This window comes from Papaver somniferum, chromosome 9 (assembly GCF_003573695.1).
Source record: "Papaver somniferum cultivar HN1 chromosome 9, ASM357369v1, whole genome shotgun sequence".
In the NCBI taxonomy this organism is placed as follows: Eukaryota; Viridiplantae; Streptophyta; class Magnoliopsida; order Ranunculales; family Papaveraceae; genus Papaver; species Papaver somniferum.
In genome coordinates this window covers 111,022,011-111,043,008 of record NC_039366.1, presented here as the reverse complement: position 1 = coordinate 111,043,008, position 20,998 = coordinate 111,022,011, and the positions used below count along the sequence as shown (strand labels likewise).

The 20,998-nt window shown below is 36.4% G+C and overlaps 1 protein-coding gene across 1 annotated transcript; it reads right to left on the bottom strand.

Moving 5' to 3' along the window:
• Window positions 1-16,899: 16,899 nt before the first annotated feature.
• LOC113312405 (phosphoglycerate kinase, cytosolic-like) lies at window positions 16,900-19,708 on the bottom strand. Its single transcript, XM_026561155.1, has 8 exons — window positions 19,597-19,708; window positions 18,810-18,895; window positions 18,565-18,645; window positions 18,220-18,480; window positions 17,792-17,851; window positions 17,527-17,760; window positions 17,277-17,441; window positions 16,900-17,139 (listed from the first exon to the last, which is right to left on the bottom strand). Exons 1-8 carry the CDS (start codon window positions 19,706-19,708, stop codon window positions 16,900-16,902), a joined length of 1,239 nt encoding a protein of 412 aa, XP_026416940.1.
• Between the last annotated feature and the right edge of the window lie 1,290 nt (window positions 19,709-20,998).

Genomic DNA, 20,998 nt, shown 5'->3' with positions numbered 1-20,998 from the left:
TTTATAATTGAAATAATACAGGTTGTGCGTTTAGATCATCAATTAGATTAATCCAACCTTTGGTTGTTGATTATCATTGATTGTCCTTGGACATTGGTCTTTGGTACCGTCCAAGTTATTCCTTGTGTTTGATTAGGACTCGCTGATTTCTATTAGCTTGAGTAAATCAAAACAAGAGAGAGATATTAACTCCTTGAGATACTTTTACCTAGATTGAGTTTGACTGTCTAGTTGATTCTCTAGAAAGTGTTTCGAAGTTAGTCCATACAGATTGCTAAGGGAAATATTGTGTGGTGTTGTTAGACCCCCGCTTTTTCAACTAAGTCTCTTGTGCATCCTTCTTATGTATTTTTCTAAAGCCTAAGTTTTTCTTAAAAAAAAAAGACCCACTATTTCTGAGTGAGCAGTTTTTGGATAGCCTGAGTAGACGATTCATACATAAGGATTATATCAAGTGATTCAAAAGTTTTCTAAACAACTCAGAGCATCTCCAATAGTAGGTCAGATTTTTATTTTCTATTGACACGTACGATTTTAAATCTTTAAATAGACAAAATCTATCTCCTATTGTTGGACTCTAAAGATTTGGATTGGTGACATGGGCAACAAAAGGTCTAAGAGAAAATCTTAACTAGATTTTCAGTTAGACCTCTACGTCACTTCTTAAACTATTTTTCTTAATTATTATATCAAAACATTTTAAACCAATTAATAGGAAAAATGAAATCATTTTTCTTCCTTGTCCACCCCGTTGGACATGGTTCATGAGAAAAAAATTCTTAAGTTTGCCATATATATGTAAAACCTTATGTCGAACCTGAAGCCATTATTTATGTTCGTAAGGAAAAGCAGTACATTGCTCGCTAACCATTTCCTTGTACACATATTTGGTCGGTAATTTTTAGAAATAGTACTGAAAGACCATCTCAAGGTATCTGTCTATTTGGAATTTTAATCCTATGAACTCTCTTCATGTCGTAATTGAAGGTCCCTATTTATAATTCTATCTCTGCTTTTTTAACGAGAATATGTCATGTGATTCAAAGCTTCTAAGCTACTCATAATCTTCCTAATGTAGTTAATTATGGATTTTTGTTGGTCTCAGTCGGGATCGAAATACTGAGATTACTTTATCTTGGAGAGATTTTCAGCGAAATCACAGGGTAATTACCGAAATTTCGTTTTCGAATTTTGCATCTATAATATGCATATCAAACATATTCACAAATTGTACATGTTAAGTTGTGCATAAACATAAATAAATATTTCCAATCTTTTAAAAAAAGATAAACTTTTCATTCAAAATAGTAGAAAACTCAAGATACGTACAAATTTCAAACTGGAAACACAAGAAAAATAAAGTTCAACCGAGAGTTTAATAACCAGTTCCGGCCAACCAGAAACACAAAAATGATAAATTTTAACCGAAAGTTTAACGGCTAAATATGGTCTAGTTAACTGAAATTATCGGCAAAATTTTGTCTCGACAAAATCAAACGCTCCGCTGACTTGAATGTTGAAACCGTAATTTCCAGCAAGATCTCGGCCATCTCGACAGTGATTAACCATAATTCATCTAGCTCGTAGCAAAAGAAAATTCATTCAATTCACACGTGTTGTATGCCACATCATCTTTAATTTTCCTTTATCCTCCTCGCACACGGAGGAGGGTATTTTTGTCTTTCTGGTTTGCCCCTTTTTTGAGAGTTGATGATGAGCGGTCCTTATGAAAAATCAGTTTAGCCTTATTCATACCCGCTTCTGTTGGTGTTTCTTCCATATGACTTTTGTGCTTTTTATGGAGGAATTTCGGTGAAGAATATACTCCATCGATGATATGTCATATGCTAGCTTGAAGGCTATTTGATTAGTATCAAATAATTCAGCAAGAGCAGCTTCATCCCATTCCTTTGGATAAAGATCTATAAGCTGAGAAACTTGAGTATAATCTTGAAGATGATACTCAGTTGGTCGCACAAAAGGTTGTGACTGTCCAGTCACCCAATTATCCTGCCAAATACTAATATCGTTGCCATTTGCTACCTCCCAAATGTGATATTTCTTAACAACATCTAAACCTCTAGTTATACCTTTCCACACCCAAGTACCCTTCTTCTTAATTACTGCATATAAAGGTTGATGTTTCGGGAAATACTTAGATTTTAAGACTTGAGAAGATAAAGCGTCAGGCTGAGTGACTAATCTCCATGATATTCTAGTAAGTATTGCTAGATTAAACTTTCAAAGATTTTTAAAACCCATACCATTATGTATTTTAGGGATGCACATGCTTTTCCAAGCCTTAGGGTTAAAACCCTTCTTTTTAGGATGATGACCCCACCAATATCTACGTTGTAAAGTATATAATTGTTTTAATATTAAATCTAGAATTGGAAAACATGTCATTTCATATGAAGCTACTGAGTTCAGAACTGATTGTATCTGGATTTCTCTACCAGGTTGAGGTATGAGTTTTTTTTGCTACACATCTAAATGTTTTTGCATTTGGTCAACTAAAGGATGGAAACACAAAGCTTTAGATCGATTAAGGAATAAAGGTACCCCTGAATATCTATCAGTAAGCTTCATAGTATTCATTTGCAACATGTTAGTGATTTCAGTTTGTCTATGCCTAGATATGTTCTTACTAAAAGCTATGGAACTCTTGGTAGGGTTAATTACCTGACCAGAAGCACGACTAAACCTCAGCAGGATATCTTGAGCATACCTAAGTTCGGACGATTTCACTTTCAAAAACAAAAGGACATCATCTACGAAAAAATATGTGAGATAGATGGGCCTGTTCTAGCAGGTTTAACACCATGAAGAAATTTATCTTTTCAGCACTAGAAAAAAGCCTTGACAGAGCATCCATACAGATTATAAACAAATACGGAGACAAACAATCACCTTGTGGAAGTCCCCGTGATGGCTGAAAAGAATAACAAGGAGTACTATTTAGAAGCAAGGAGATAATATAGGTACTTATACATTGGTACACCATTTCATACCATTCTTTAGCAAACCCCAGACGAGATAGAATATTTATGATGAAATTCCATTCAAGGCTATCAAACGCCTTAGACATGTCTAATTTCACGGCTACATCACCATATCTAATACTTCATGAGCTATAACTATGTTATCTTGAATATGTCTACCGGGTACAAAAGTTGTTTGATATGGTGAGACAATTCTGGAAATGATTGGTTTCATACGATTAACCATTATCTTAGAGATAATTTTATAAGTGCAGTTACAAAGGCTAATGGGACGAAAGTCCGATGGAGTGGCAGGGCACTCCACTTTAGGAATTAAAGTCTGATATGTATTATTAAAGTTAGGATCTAATCTCCTAAAAGTAAAAAAATCCTGAACCACAGAGACAATATCAGACTCAACTATGTCCCAGTTATGTTTGTAGAAACCAATTTGTATGTCCCAGGTTAAATTAGGGTTTTAAATTTGGGGGAAGTCGATATGGTCGAAATTGATTTTGACCACATCCAAGGTTAGTTGTCTTGACTTGATATGTGCACCCCCTTAAAATATAAGAGGCCACCCCATAAACAGAGTTCGCGTTTGTATATAAATTATAAGAAAATAAGTTTTGGTGAATTACCATTCTTTCTATCTGAGAGTGTCAAAATTCAAGAAAGCTTTCTTCTGATCACCCACAAGCAGAAGCACATTTAGGGTTCATAATAATCTTCATCAGGAATTTTCACTCTGTATTCTAGAATTTCATGGTACAACTTAGTTAATTCATCAATTGTTTCTTCATGCTAGGGTGAAACCTTGTCATTGTTTCATTTTCTTGATTCTATTTAGAACCAATCTTGGTTTATAATTTAACAATTTCATATTTATATGTTCTTGAAAAGAATGAGATGCAGGAACATAATTAGGTTAAATGTTTTATCTTTTAGTTGAGTAATTTGTTCTGATACAGTAGATGACTTTCTTACAGTTAAGGCTAGGGTTTAAAGTATATTTACTTAGTATTTCTTTTGCAATCTTTCTCATGTATAATCTCTCAATGATAATTTCTTGAAGAAATAATAAATCCTCAGTGTTGGTATGTATGCTATGGTGAAACCTTGTCATTGTTTCATTTTCTTGATTCATAGCTATTAAGGTTTATAATTTAACAATTTCATATGTTTTCACATGTTTGTATCATTCTTGTAAAGAATGAGATGCATGAGCATAATTAGGTTAAATGTTTTAGCTGTTTTATTTGTTTTAATACATTAGATGACTTTCTTACAGTTAATGGCTAGGATTTAAAGTATCTTTATTTAGGATTCTTTGCTAAGAAACCCTAATAGTATAAATGGGTTTACGAAACTTTTTTGTAGCCAGTTTTGTAATTCTTGAAGTTTATTTCAATCGAGTCTCTGCAAAAGAAATTTTTGTTATCTTTGTTCTGTGTGAATCAACCCTAGTTTGCTTATTTACTATTTGCTGCGCCATAAGAATGAATAAATTTGCATGTTCCTAGGTTCCTATGTTTTATTTATCTTTTATGTTGTGCGCTGGAACTAATTTATGACTTAACTTGTGTGAATGTATTAACAGCATTTCATGTCCAATGAATTAGTCCTCCTCTCTCGTGAGAACCATTTTATGGTCATCTCACTATCTAAGTTGTAAAAGTCGTAAGGCGGGTGTCAGGCGGCTGAATAGCGCCTAGCGCCTGGAGAGACTAGTCGTCGACTAGTCGGGGAAAAAATTAATGTTTACATAATATTACCAAGAGATGGAGGGCTAAATAAACCATGTACTAAATAGATATATCATTCAATAATCCTTAAGATTTGCTACTTAGACTCGCTACTTTTGTTACTCACTGCTCTTAAGTTTCTAAATACCTTAAACAACACCACAACAACAAAGCAGTCCTAAATTACGAATTAAAAACTAAAACTTAAATAGTCTTATTAGATTTAGAGTTCAATATCTTCTTCTCCTTCATTGTTATAGTCCATTGTGTCTTCAGCATCACCACCAATTATCCCATCTAATTCAACATCAGCAGCGTCTTCTCTTGTGTTGGTAGAAGCCATTTTCGAAAAACTCTAAAGAAGAGATGAAGAACAGGGATGAAGAAGAAGAAGAACAGAGAGAATAAGGGAGAAGAGAAGAAGAAATTATAGACAGAGAAGGATCATGGAAGATAAGGAAACCCTAGGCCTAGGGTTAACTTGGGCTAATTTTCTTAGTGGGCTAATTCAAAAAATCGGTAAAAATCGGCGCCTATTTAACAGAATATCAGTCAAAGTCGGTAAAAATCGGCGCCTAGGCGGTCAAACGCCTAATTCAAAAAATCGGTAAAAATTTAGGCGGCCTTCGGCCGCCTAGTCGCGCCAAGGCGCCCCCTTTTATAACTCAGCTCACTATTAGTCTCCATAGCAGACCAACTGGGGACCACCGTAGCAGATGATCTAGTGTACGCTGACCTATATGGCACCGTACTTGACTTAAAGTATCGGATCCAGTGGAGGATGGGTTATCCTGTCCCAGTTCAACTCCATGTTATGGCACCTTGGTCAGTTGAGATGTTTGATCCTCAGATATTGGTTCATTTCCTGAATTACTCACATGCACCAGTGCTTGTGGTTATCGGAAACTTTCCACCACCTCAAGTTCAGGTATTACCACTGCTTCTTGGTCCTGGTGCTCAACCAATAGTAGCAGATGCTGGCAGTAGCACCGGCAGCAATCAACCACTAGGTGGTGCTGAAGAGGTTACCAGTACGAAGGTAAGATATCGTTTGTGTTAACTGTAATATTAAAATTTGGATTTGGATTGAAGTTTAGGTTTTAATTAATAAGTCATCATTATATACTGTATGTTATGTTGATGGTTTTGTTTTGGGGTTTCCTTAGGAAAATGTGAAGAGGAAGTATCCACAGTTGTATGAGTCCAAACTTTCTCTTAAGACTACTGTAAGAGAAAGGTCTGCTTTCTTGCTTTCTCTGTCAAATACTGTTTTTTAACTCCTTATATGTCGTTCATTATCTGTCTGTACTCCGTAGGCCTCCCTTGCAAGGACTGAGAGAAGGAACAAAGAAACAGAAGTGTGAAAATGTCTGGATGAGCCTCCCTCCCTCTTGCTCACCTGTAAGCGATCTCTTGTTACAATGGGGCATCTTTATAATTTGTCAATGAACTTCGATTTCCTGTCACCAATTCCTTATTTGATATCATATATTTTTCTTAATCGCTTGTTGTATGATTATTTCAGGCTGCTATTTTCGGTCCAAATGCAAGAGCCCCCCTTGCCATTGCAAATGCTGACAAGCAGACAGGTTCTCTGCCAGCATTGTTCTAGTGCTCTATTTATCTTATGTACTTTAATGTATATTTGCTATTTTCCCTAATTATTTATCAATGCAAGTAGTTTCTAGGTTCCTGTACTTAATACTTGGTATCTCATCACATAGTATTGAGTTTTTCTGAGCTTATGATTCGAAAATAAGCTTCTCATTTGTCAACTGTTTCGTTTTTACTTGTAAAATAATTATTCATTTGCTATAAAATGGAAGTGAGAAGACAGTAGTACTGTACTATTACTAAATTTTTATGGACTTGTATGTTTGCAGGAGTTGGAAAGAGTTTCCTTCTTTTGCGTTTCTCTGATGATTCGTTTACCACAAGTTTTTTCAACACTACAATAGGGTGCGTGTTATCATTTTGCAATTTGGGAGTGTTTGGTACGATCTTTTTTACAGTTTTTCTTAAGCAAGGATGGTGCTTCTCTGTAGGATTGACTTCAAGCTTAGGGCTGCCGAGCTCGAAGGGAAACATATCAAATGGCAAATATGGGATACTGCTGGTCAAGAACGCTTGCGGACGATTTCCACAGGTATGTAGTCACATTGCTGATAAGTTTATATAAGGTCTATCCTTGTCATACTGTTATTAAGTTGTATACAGCTTAACCTGGTTAAGCTCGGACATTGTGATTTTCTATGGTATCATGAGTGAGCGTATTTTCCGGTAATTTGTTTTCTGATGGAATTACCTGTGATTTGGTGCCTTTGCGCCTCGCATAGGGATTTTAGTTTGGTGATGATTGTGCAGGACCAGTAAACCACTTATTGTTGCAACTGTAACAATAAAATACTCAAAGAATATGTTAAAAATAAATTTCTGAAATGCTTAAATAAACACTCAATGGAATCAGCAAACAGAGGACACAATCACGTGTTCAACACGCTATCCTTAACACGATAGTTCACCGGTACACCTCAAGAATGAGCGATGCCTATACACCGTGGTGAAGTCGTATCCAGGATAAAACTGCCCGTTGTAAGTACTATAAGCACTACAGAACTTGCCCATTCTTACGAACTTAACATCAAGGCACATAATGTAAAAACCACACAGAGGGAGAGAGACGAAAAGAAGAGGGATAGTAGCCTCTTCTGGACACACATTGAAATGAAGAACTCGAGTGGATTATATAGGGGAGAAGAGAGAGGTCGAATTGATTGTGCATTAAGAGCGAATTAATGAGAGAATAAATCAGAATTAAAGACAAAAATAAATTCGAATTAATTTAAGATTTTTTCAAAACGGTAATAAAACAGCCATGCACATAAATGAAAATATTCTCGCCATAACGTTCATGCACATAATGTACATAATGTCGACATAAGGAAAAAAGGAAAGAAAATAATGTCGACATTAAGAAAATATTGTCGTCAGGTCAGACGCCCCACACAATTAATGACAAAATTTAATTTAATTTAAATTCTTTTAGGAAATAATTCAAAGGAAATTTTGCCAAAAAAGGAATGTCTTGGTTGACCTGTCCACGACGGTGGCACGAGCCTTGAGCCCAAGCCTTAGTGGAAACAAAAATATTTCGCCCCACCCGTTCCACCTACATTGTTTTACTAACTATCCATAAAGGATTAGATATATAGTGGATCTCCTCTTTAGTTATACCCAATGTGGGACTAAAGGACCTATTTCATTCACTCATAGAAAATGAGTAAGAGCTCTTAGAGACCCAAAGGTCCTAAGTTCCATTCCCACGAAGACCATAAAATCAAAACATTAAAAACTCATTTTCTCCAACAATCCCCCACATGAATGAAATACCGATACAAAAATCAGAAAACGGAAAGCGAGAAATACCACTTAGGCAATAGGTGTCCATGAGGTCTTGAACCTTTGCTTAGTGAGAAATTGCCGGGACTACTTGATGGACAGTGAACGCGATGTCTTGAACTGCCATCTTTTGGTGTAATCCGCGATAATAACCACACGTGATATCTCTCTAGGTGCTGTCAAGTTCGTGTTGTTGTGTCCTTTTTGGCCCTGGACAAATCCCGTTTCTCAGAATGCACTAGAGAATTATCTCTATTCTCATAGGAAACGACCCACTTCCACATTCAGATAGGTGAGTTCCATCAAGAGTGTTTACTGCTACACCCCACTTCAATCTTAAATTGAAACTACAGAACTCATTAAGACTTAATTGAAAGTCATCCTTCACATGCAGTCACACTATCACGTCTACACCATAGGGAAGAGACAGAGAATGAAATTCTCTGGTATTGTTTACCTTGACCCACCACAAATTAGTTGTCTCATTCAAAACCTTGATTTTGGGATCTCCAGTCAGCAAGGTTGAGTATCCTTCATGGCAAGTTTATTTAATGAGCTTAAGCCCCATCCCCTTTGATGCATAATTAACTATCTCTTTGGACAAACCTTTCGTCAAAGGGTCTGCGATATTCTCCTTAGACATAATCCAATCAATGGAAATAACGCCAATTGAGATTAGTTATTCTTAGCTTTAGCTATTACAGCTTGGCTAACACAAAGTATAGATATAGCTGGCACAGGCCTATGCCAGAGAGGAATGTCTTCTAAAAAGCATCTTAGTCACTCGAACCCCTCTCGTGCTTTATCTAACGTAATACTCTCAAATTCCATAGTGAATTTGAGCAAAACATGTCTGTTTGGAAATCTTCAAAAAACAGACCCTCAAACTAGAGTGAAAATATATCCACTCGTAGATTAGACTCCTTTGAGTCAACTATCTAGTTAGCATCACAAAATCCCTAAAGCACAACAAGATACCTTTCATAAACCAAACAAAAGGTAATATAGTATTTTAGGTACCATATTACTCTACTAAGTGTATCCCAATGCTCCGGATTGCAAGTTATATCTACTTAACTTACTCACAATATATGCAATGTATGGACTCTTACAGTTCATTAAATTCATCAGACATCCTATTACTCTTGAGTATTCAAGTTAAGATACTCCTTACCCTTTTTTATCTTGAGTCTATAAGAAGAATCGTACGGAGTACAAGCAGGATTATAATCATACTGATTGAGTCTATTAACCACAAATTCAACATAATGAGAACGACTAAGACTATAAATAATAGATTATCTTGTAATCCTCATCCCTAAGATTACATCAACAGGGCCTAAGTCTTTCAATTCAACGTTCTCATTCAGCGCATGTTTTAGTGGAATTAATCACATCTATGTTTGTATCAAGTATAAGCATATCAACAACATACAAGCATATAATTACACAGGCATCTTTAACAAGTTACTTGTAAATATACTTATTTCATCCACTACTCATCATCATATGATCAAATTTTCATATACTGTTTTAAAAAACGTACAAAAATTTGTTCAACTTACAAACTTTGTCTTCATAACCTTTCACTACAAAGTCCTCAGGTTGGTCTATGTAAATTTCTTTATCTAATTCACGTTTCTAAAAAAGTTTTCTTAACATCCATCTGATGTATCTCTAAGTTGTTTATGACAGCAATAGCAATTAGCATCTCAACGGAAGTAACTCTCGTCACATGTGAATAAGAATCAAGGAAATTTACACCTTCTTTCAGTTTATAGCCTTTATCTACCAACGTAGCCTTATATATGTATTTATTTATTTTTTCACAATTCCATCTACCTTACATTTCCTCTTAAAGACTCATTTACATCCTATGGTCTTACTCCCTGGAGGTAGACTAGCAAGATCCCAAGTCTGGTTCAGACGGACTGAGTCCATTTCACTAAATGAGGCTTCTTACCAGAATGGGGTTTCAGTAGATATTATGGCTTCTTTACGAGTTTGAGGAGCTGTCTCGGCTAGTGTTACGAAGTCAGGTCCAAAGGAAGTTTTGGTTTTAACCCCTTTACTTCTCCTAGGGTCAATTTTTACTTCATCTTCCTCTAAAGGTAAAGTCTGACTGGTTGAAGGGACATTTAGGGGATCAACACTCCTCTTACGAGAGTCAAAATTTAATGGAAAAACATTTTCAAAAAACACGGCATCCCTAGATTCCATAATAGTATTCACACCAATTTCAGAAATTTCAGAGTTCACAACCTTAAATCTATATGCAGTACTGTGCTCAGGATACCCTATGAAGACACAGTCAACAGTTTTGGGTCCTATCTTGGTTGTTTTAGGTTTAGGGATGACAACCTTAGCCAAACACCCCCACACTTTGAAGTATGCAAAATAAGGTTGTCTACCTCTCCACAATTCATATGGAGTTTTATCTGATCCTTTAAAGGGTATTCTATTCAGGATATAGCAAGATGAGAGGACAGATTCCCCCCACAAGTTCGAAGGTAATCCTGAACTAATTAACATGGTATTCATCATCTCCTTAATGGTACGGTTCTTACGTTCAGCTACACCATTAGACTGAGGTGAAATAAGGAGGGGTAACTTCGTGTATTAAGCCAGTTTATATACAAAAATCTCCTATAAGAATTTTATACTTACTACCACGGTCAAACCTAACTGTTTTAATGGTATCATTTAATGGTTTTAAACTTCTAGTTTATATATCTTAAAGGATTCTAAGGCATTATCCTTACCTCTAAACAAATATAAATGACAATACCTCGTACAGTCGTCTATAAAAGTAACAAACCATTTCTTACCACATCTAGTTTGAAAGGATTTCAAGTCAACTAGGTCTGAGTGAATTAATTCTAAGGGTTCAGAATTTATATGAACATTTTTGCTAAAAAAGGTTTTTCTAGCATATTTTGATTCTATGCAAATTTCACATTTGTGTTCTTTTTCCAAACTCAATTTGGGTATGCAGCCTACATTAGCTAGTTTATGCATTGACTTATAATTAACCTAAGTCTACCATGCAAACATTCAAACACACACAAAAAATTAAAAAAGTTCACTTCATCAATTTTCCTTTAAGCTTATAAAAACCCTAAGTCAAATAACCGATGCCTGAAAATATCATTTCCCTTAGTTATAACAAGTTTTCCAATTTTAATTAAGATCTTCAATCTTTTACCATCTACAACAGAACATGATACAAGATTCTTGCATATGCCCGGAACATGAAAACTTTATTCAATGTGAGAATATCACAGATATGAGCTTCTGCTCGACCTTTCCCTTTTATGCAACCTCTGTCGCATATGAGTTACTCATATAGAGTTTCTCGACATTCCCTATCCTCTAATAGGAGGTGAACAGGTCTCTGTTTCAACAAACATGCTTAGTGGCTCCAAAGTCCACCCATCATATCTCACATTGGTTATTAAAATAACTTCCGACATCATGCCACTGAACTCGTACTAGTTTGTTTTCAACTAAATTAGCATTAACTTTCTACTAATTAAGGTTTTCCGTTGTCTACAATTACTGCCGTTTGACCAGGATTTTACAAACAAAACAATCACCCTTAATTAAAGTAATGCTATATTTAGGTTTACGAAACATACCTTTCTTAAAAGAGCTATGCATAGTGTTGCATTTGACGTTCTCACCTTTGCCATCTTTGGAAGATTTATTTTCAGCCAAATGCGCCTATTAGCCATGTCCCTTGTAGATGGCACCTTTATTCACAAAACACAATTCTTAATCAGAAAGTATAATATGAATTTTGAAGATAACATCTGGATTTACAAACTTCGTTTGAACCACCATTTCAAAAAACTCATGGTTACCCCATAAAAACTAATATTGTCAACAACAAATTTCTGCTCGTCAGAATTTTTCAGGAACATTTCTTTGTTTTGTAAAATATCGAAAAAATAATTTTACAAGTCCAAAAATTCTGAAATTTAACGTGGGTAACTATCAAGATGTCTACGGCATTATGCCAAAATGGTTTATCAAAATTCTTTCTAGGTTAAGAGATAAACTCGAAACTCTACAGCTGACCCAAAAATTCATTTTTTGCTTTTTCACTCCACAAATAACATCCATGATTGTTGGGTGCTATAATTAAAGACAAGGAACGATCAGATAAACAAAAAATTATTGATACTTATCTCCTTTATAATATAAGTGATCGGATTGACAAACCGGATGAGCTCCCCAGAAAATTTTGCAGACCCATCAACATCGTTCTTACCCATTGTTACAAATAGAAAAGACTATCGTGTTAAGATTGTTGCAACTGTAACAATAAAATACTCAAAGAATATGTTAAAAATAAATTTATGAAATGCTTAAATAAACACTCAATGGAATCAGCAAACAGAGTACAGAGTCACATGTTCAACACGTTGTCCTTAACACGATAGTTCACCGGTACACCTCAAGAATGAGCGATGCCTATACCCCGTGGTAAAGTCGTATCCAGGATAAAACTGCCCGTTGCAAGTACTATAAGCACTACAGAACTTGCCCACTCTTACGAACTTAACAGCAAGGCACAGAATGTAAAAACCACACAGAGGGAGAGAGACGAAAAGAAGAGGGATAGTAGCCTCTTCTAGACACACATTGAAATGAAGAACTCGAGTGGATTATATAGGGGAGAAGAGAGAGGTCGAATTGATTGTGCATTAAGAGCGAATTAATGAGAGAATAAATCAGAATTAAAGTCAAAAATAATTTTGAATTAATTCAATATATTTTTCAAAACGGTAATAAAACAGTCATGCACATAAATGAAAATATTCTCGCCATAACGTTCATGCACATAATGCACATAATGTCGACATAAGGAAAAAAGGAAAGAAAATAATGTCGGCATTAAGAAAATATTCTCGCCTGGTCAGACGCCCCCCACAATTAATGACAAAATTTAATTTAATTTAAATTCTTTTAGGAAATAATTCAAAGGAAATTTTGCCAAAAAAGGAATGTCTTGATTGACCTGTCCACGGCGGTGGCACGAGCCCGAGACTTGAGCCCAAGCCTTAGTGGAAACAGAAATATTTCGCCCCACCCGTTCAACCCACATTGTTTTACTAACTATCCATAAAGGATTAGCTATATAGTGGATCTCCTCTTTAGTTATACTCAATGTGGGACTAAATGACCTATTTCATTCACTCATAGAAAATGAGTACGAGCTCTTAGAGACCCAAAGGTCCTAAGTTCCATTCCCACGAAGACCATAAACTCAAAACATTAAAAACTCATTTTCTCCAACACTTATTACCATGCATCTCAGGCTTAATTAATATATGCTTCTGTATATTTTCGGAAGTTGTTTTCTATTGTGTCCGTACTTCTTTTTTTTCCTGTTCCTGGATGTGAATATTTCTATGTATGTTTCCTTTTACTTGATATAAGCAGCCTGTTATATCTGGGCATACAAGGCTTGGGTGACAAGTTTTGTGTGCGCAGTTATGCTTAAGAAGAGTTTTTGAAGTTCAACCCTGTCTGTATGGTCTTGCAATTGATACTTCAACATCTGGATTATTACCATCCGTCAGCTTAGTGGGATGAATTCTTTTTAGCTTGCTTTATATTTCTGTACCGTTCTTACCCGAGATCTTTTCCTCTTCAAGTTTTTCACGAGTGGGTTCTTTTTCTGGTAATTGTTTTATTTAGAACGATTTTTTAGGGACCATGGTTTTTTGGGGACCATATCTAGTTATTTATTTAATACCTAATCTATCCTCTTAATTGATTTTAGATTATGATTAGTGAATGATTTAGTTAAAAACAATTAGTGAGATTAAATTAAAAGATGGGTTTATTATTAGTTGAGTAGAAGTAATTCTAGGTCACCCCATATCTAGTTATTTATTTAATACCTAATCTACCCTCTTAATTAATTTTAGGTTATGATTAGTGAATAATTTAGTTAAAAACAATTAGTGAGATTAAATTAAAAGATGGGTTTATTATGAGAGAGTAGAGTTAGAGAAGATGAAGGAGAAAAACATGGAAAATAAATTTTTTTTCCAATTCATTAAGTTTGAGTATTCAAATGATGAAAACTCATCTGATTCTTCATCTCCATCCTCTCCTAGAATATTTGTTAATCTTCAAAATGATCCGGATTTGAACTGGATTTTGAACAGTTCGGTTACTTTATATGAAGAACAAATAACCGAACTCATCTGAAGTTGTAGTTCGGTTGCCCCGTGAGATGAACAAGTAACCGAACTCATCTGAAAGTGTAGTTCGGTTACTTGTTTCAAACACGCAGGTTACCGATCTCTCTAATAATTTCTAGGAGTTACAGCGTTATGTTCGGTTGGTTCTCAACTAACCGAACTTTGGTGTACAAAGTTCGGTTGGTTCGCAAACTGCATGCACTTTTGATCTAACCGAACTTTACGTAATATAAGAGTATATAAGTTTACAAATTTCGGTTCTTTCGCATACTTGAACCTAACATCTAACCAACCAAACTCTGAGTTCGGTTTCTGCGATAAAATTGTGAAGTTACCGAACTTAACAAACAAAAAAATAATGAAGTTCCAGCGTCTATTGGCTAAGTTCGGTTACTTTGTAGTTTTAATTTTTTTTGCGAACAAACCGAACTTTATTGGCTAAGTTCGGTTATTTTGGAACTCAACATAGTGGCCACAACAACACAGTTCGGTTAGACTGGATTTGTTTTTTTTTTCGGTTCTAAGAGTGGAGTTTGGTTACTTGTAATTCTAAATTTTTTTGCGAAACAACCGAACAGAGAGTTCGGTGACTTAGTTTTAAATCCAATAGAACCGAACTGTTCTTCGTGTTCTTCATTTTCAAGAAGTTCGGTTAGTAAACTAGGGTTTTTTGGAAAATCGACCTAACCGAACATGGCTCTGTAACTCCTATTAAAACCCTATTTTGATGATTTCTATTCGATTGAAGCAATCAACATCAAATTAAAGCGAAGGGTTTGTTGGAAAATATCTCCGGAGTGGTCCCATGGAAGAATCAGGTTGCGGCTGGCGTCTTTTATACTCGATAAAATTATTATGTAACCGAACTTAATTGTGATTGCATTGATGTTGTTACATTTCTTAAATAGGCGGTGGTGGTGGTGGTGGGAGGAGGTGGTGGTGGTAATCGGTAGTTGGTGGTGGTGATAATCGGAGGTGGTGGTGGTGGTAATCGGCGGTGGTGGGCGGTGGTGGTGGTGGTGTTAATCGGTGTTGTTGGTGGTGGTAATCGGTGGTTGGTGGTGGTGATAATCGGAGGTGGTGGTGGTGGTAATCGGCGGTGGTGGGTGGTGGTGGGCGGTGGTGGTGGGAGGAGGTGGTGGCTATATATATATATAGGTGGTTATTAGGTTGGTTTTAAATTAAAATTAAATTAGGTTAAGGATAGGTTAGTCATTTCAACGTTTTAGGACACCACTTATCACTATAGGGAAGGTGGCCTAATAAAACCATGGTCCCCTCAAAAAAACCATGGTCCTCAAAAAATCGTTCTTTATTTAGGGCCTTTGATCTGTGTGTTGGATTTCAGTACGGTGGTGTTCTGCAGGACCAGTAGTCAAGTTGTTACCAGGATCCGCCTGCTTAATATATTCTCATCTTGTATTTTTGAAATTTCTTTTTTACCATGTTGAATTGTTGATGCATTCATGCATGTTCCTGCCTGCGGATGTGTTTTCTTCACACATTTCCTCTTATCATGCTTGTTTCACTGGTTACGAGACGTTTCTGTTATAACCCATCTTTTTTTATGCAGGTATTGATGAAGGAAGAGCAATTGGTTGGTCTCCAGTTGATCCTTCTCCTAGGAGGCTCCCTTGGCCAGCTGTTGATGCGGGGAGCTTTTCCAAACAGAAGAGGCCTGTGGTTACTATGAATAGAGACAATATGGTATGCGCTATTGTAGAACATGTGACTTGAGTCAGCGGCATTCGAGCCTTTATAGAATGGTGAAAATCAATGCTTAACCTTTAGCACATTGAGCAATAGTTGTGCTAAAAGACTCTTTTTGTGGTTGACTGTTACAATCTGGAGATATATCCTTTCTACCAGCATGTCCAGCACTTTAATACCTTGACTAAATATGTAATCATCTAATCATCTTTACGTAAATGCTTATATGTGATTAAGTTTCTATGCCCCTGCACAATGTGGTTATATGTTTCGATTCCTCTTTGATTTTCATTTTTAACGTTTTCGATCCATGCAGGCGAATTCAGCATTCAGGGTTGCATCTGAGCAAAGGTCGCCTATACGGTCAGCAGAACTACCTGAACGTACGTCTTCTGGTAGGAACAGCTCTTACTTACATAAAGAATGCTGAATCAACTCTGAATGGCATTGAAGGGCTGAGTTTTGACAATGATGAGCGGGACAAGTCTCAATATTAAGTCGTGTTACTGCTTTTCAAGATGATAGTCAGTTAACGCCATTATTTTTATCGCTCCCATGTAAATCGTAAGCTGTTACTACTTTATTCAATCTAGAAGGGAGTCTTGTTATTGATAGAAGTTAACTTTGTGAATTGGAATAGATTGTCCAAAAAAGCTGCATGGTGTAAGAACTAAGAAGAGATGCACGAAATGTAAAAAGCAGAACAAACCAAGAAACAGCAAAGTAGCTGTAGTCAGAATAGAAGACCAATTATATTTTAATTTGTCTTCGTTTTTTACAGTACTTAAGTGATTGATAAATTTTCAAATGTGACAGATAAATTTTCAAATGTAACCTTTTCTTCAATCAACTAAGTTCCCTGTTACTAATTGCAAAACTACTATAATAAGCAGTTATATCATTTAGAGCCTGAATTCCAGGTATTGATTTGCCTTCTAGAAGCTCCTTGTAGGCATCTCCTCTAAGCAAGATGTGGCTCATCTTGTCTACCAGACCTAGCTTCTCCAGAGTTGCAATTACGTCATCACCTCCAATGATGGTTGTTACTCCCTTCCCATTTAGCTCTGCCAACTTGGTAGCAATTGCCTGAAATGCAAGAAACAATTAATCATCAATCTAAGAATAGTACAGCTTTCAGCTTGCTAGCACACAGATCAGAGACCAAAATATTTAATGTTCTTGATTCAATTAACAGAGGAAAATGATTCCAGTGACTCGCACACCTTTGTTCCTAGATCAAACTTCTCCATCCCAAGCACTCCGATGGTTGTTCCATGCCATATGACAGTCTTAGCTTGATCGAGACATTTATTATATCTATCAATGGCCCGTGAACCAACATCCAGTCCCATCCAACCTTCTGGGATGCCAATTGCTGCTGGTACTGTCTGCAACAAAGACCATCCAAGTCAACCAAAAATCCAGTTAATCCAGGTATGACACCACGAATCAAAAGTCTGTTAAGAAGCATACCTTGCTATTCGCATCAGGAGAAAATTTATCAGCAACTACAATATCCCATGGTAACAGAAACCCCACTCTCCTGGCTATGGCCCTATAAACAAGTGATTTTGCAATGTCCAGCTTGTCTTCCTCCACAAGAGATATTCCAACAGAATGGTTAAGGGCCTTGAGAAATGTGAAGGCCATCCCTCCACCAATAATGAGGGAATCGACTTTCCCCAACAAAGACTTGATAACTCGTATCTCGGATTCGTGTCTGTTGGGGAGTTGGCACAGCTTCAGTAAGATAGTCAAGTTTTGGACTTGAGAAAGCTCCAACAAGATACTCGAGTTCCTAATCAAGAACATAAAAAAAGAAAAAAAATAATCAAAATCTCATATGTTTGGTATTGGATCTGCAAACGGTAATCTGAGGTACATTCGGCACTAGAACTTCTCAAAATAATTTTCTAGAGTAAATGACACCAGACATAGCACAAATATGCAAAATATTTGATACACATACATTGCTGTAGATATTAAATTTGAGAACATTGACTCGTTTCACCGAGATTTAAATGAGTTTTTCCTAGAGATACCGCTGTAAAGGTGTCAAGGACCTGAACGAGACAAGTCCGATATCCGAGATTAACAACCTTGGGTAGGATGCACTTCACAGTACATTAGATTGCACAAGTGCAAAGAATGATTTAGAAATCATACCTTCTGCATAAGAAACCCAGCAACACACGGCAATAAGAACTTGGTGACTTTCTTTATCGAAGCATGAGGTCGGTGAGAAGTTCGAAACGCATCATTTACATAGAGGTCAGCAAGAGACGCTAGCTTCTTTGCAAACTCAAGGTCATTTTTTTCTTCTTCTTTATAGAATCTCACATTTTCGAGGAGTAGAACACCTCCATCAGGAATTTCTGCAACCAATTTCTCAACTTCCTCCCCGATACAATCATTGGACATCCCAACCTATGCAAGAGGGCAACACATAGTGTAAGAACAAATACAAAACAAAAATTACATAAAACTCGATTCAGGTTAACCAAAACTCACTTTTGTCTGAATTAGCTCACTCAATCTAGGCGCAAGAGGCTTCAAGCTGTATTTAGGCGTAATAACACCCTCTGGGTGTCCCTGTATACAGGTAAAATAACTTAATTATAATTGAAACTCACCTTGGTCTGATGCATATAAAACTGAAAAACACAAAAATGTGCAGACGACTCTTAAACATTAATAATTGGTACTAGTATATATAGCCAAAAGGAAACCATTAAGAAATCAGATATGTTGCTTACAAGATGGCTACAGAGAATAACTTTCGCTCCGTGACGTATTAAGTATTGAATGGTAGGAACGGCAGCTTTAACCTTAGTATCATCAGCCTAGTTAGTAAGTTCGCGAATGATTCGCGAATCATTCGTGAATTTTTCCGTATCACGAAATTTACCGTCTTATTCGCGTAAGTTTGCAACTCCGAACCCAAGTCGCGTATTATGTGGCATTCCCGGATTATTCGCGAATCGTTCACGAATTTTACGTATCTCGAATGATACGTCCGCTTAATTCGCCATAGTTCTTTAGCTTTTACTTTTCAAAGACTCCAGTTTTTGGACTTTACTGCCTCCCGAGCATACACGACCGAATATTAGACGTGTTGTAATTTTTATGAAACAAAAACGACTGAAGAGATTTGAAGGTGAAGGTGAGAGAGATCTCAAACTCACTAACCAAGCATCTAAACCACCGTATGACGTCCTCTTGGATAACTAATGTTGTATATATTATTAATATCATCATATTAAGTTCATTTTTTCTTTCAATAATTCACACATATGTATAAAAATTGGTCTATGACCTTACAAATACAAATTATTTGTTATATATAGATACCGAATTTTCAGAGCCGAACTCACATTTATAAATCGAATTATACACGTACGTATGCCGTTCCGAATTACTGACGAATCACGTCCGGTTGACCGAATTTTGGACCGAATCTGGATGTTACAAAACCGTATAATACTCGTATGTTTGTCGTTCCGTACGTTTGCCGAATCCCGAATTGCTAACTAGGATCATCAGTGATGTTCAAATTACCATCCAATGGAACATCTAAATCAACTCTAACAAGTGCTTTCTTCCCTCGTAAATCAGACTCCTTAAGATCGCCAATACTTTTCTTTTTTAGAGGCATTATTTTTTATCTGCAAATTAAATCGAAACAAAAATTTAAGATATAATTACGGGAGACATGTATACGTATATATAAGGTTCGAAACGAGCCTACGAGATGACCGAGAATCCGATTCCGAGTCCGAGACAAGAATCTATTCCGATCAAAAAAAACCTTGGCGCAAACTTCAAATCCTTACTTGCATAGGAGAAGGGCACCACATTGCGTAGGGTGGGTAGGATATGGCCTATTTCGCCACCCTACCCGCTAAATGGCGGGTAAGAAAAGTTTACCCACCACCATTACAGCGGGTCGGTGATACAGGTGTATTCCTACTCCTTTTAGGAACTTAGTAAACTTAAAGCTAAGTTGAGGGAGGAACCCTATATAAGGAAGGAAATTTTATTTGTGTAGAATTCCTAATTAGGAAAGAGTTTTGTTTTAGGCAACACTCTTAGTTTAGGAAATAGATTCCTAATAGAAGACCTAGTCGGCTGAGTACGATGAAGTCTATAAATAGAGAGGTTTGGTTGTTAACTAAACACACAGAACACCTAGAGAAAACTTGGAAAAATACTTATGCAAGCTTAGCAAACAGTTTAAGGTTGATCCACTGTTTAGAGAGATTGTGAGCGTAACAAAGAGAGAAATTGTGTTCTGTTTTCTAAGTTTCCGTCTATTATTATTCTGAATTCCGCCTCTATAATAATAGCTACCAAGGTACAAAGATCATACGTATCAAGTTGGCATCAAGAGCGAGGTTAGTTTTCAGGGTAAATCCCTGCGGTTTATGGTTTTCACTAGATCTCTCTACATAAAACTTGGTGAGGTACTCAAGAAGCTTGAATACGTTAGGAGAACAAGGGGATCGAGGATGACGAAGTCAGATGATGAACCTAAGCAAAGCGAACCACAAACTATGGAAGAAAAGGTGGCTACGCTGCAAACAGACATGAAGTCAATTCAAGTTACCCTTAAGGAATTGTGTGAATGTATTCCTTCTCATACACCCAAGACGAAGACGAAGAGAAAAGTTACACCTTCACCTGAAGCTTCGCAAGAAGACGATTCCGAAGAAGAAGCAGAAGCAGAAGATGAGGACGAAGAAAATAAGAAAAGCGAGTTTCTCAAAAGTTCTACATCAACTAAACTTCAAGGTAAGAATCTGAAAATTGATTTCTTGTTGATATTCCACTTTACGATGGGAGTGTCGATATAGAAAAATTGGATTATTGGATTGAACGTGTAGAGACATATTTTTCTTTCTTTGAATATGGTTCAAATGAAAAGATTGGTTTCACGGCATTGAAG

Excerpts from the sequence above, each read along its gene's own strand:
- LOC113312405 (XM_026561155.1), bottom strand. The coding sequence starts at position 19,708 with ATGCCTCTAAAAAAGAAAAGTATTGGCGATCTTAAGGAGTCTGATTTA. Across the intron at positions 18,646-18,809 it reads TTATTCTCTGTAGCCATCTT|GGACACCCAGAGGGTGTTAT; the intron begins GTAAGCAACATA and ends ACCTGTATACAG. Across the intron at positions 17,140-17,276 it reads AGTTTGATCTAGGAACAAAG|GCAATTGCTACCAAGTTGGC; the intron begins GTGTGCGAGTCA and ends CTTGCATTTCAG.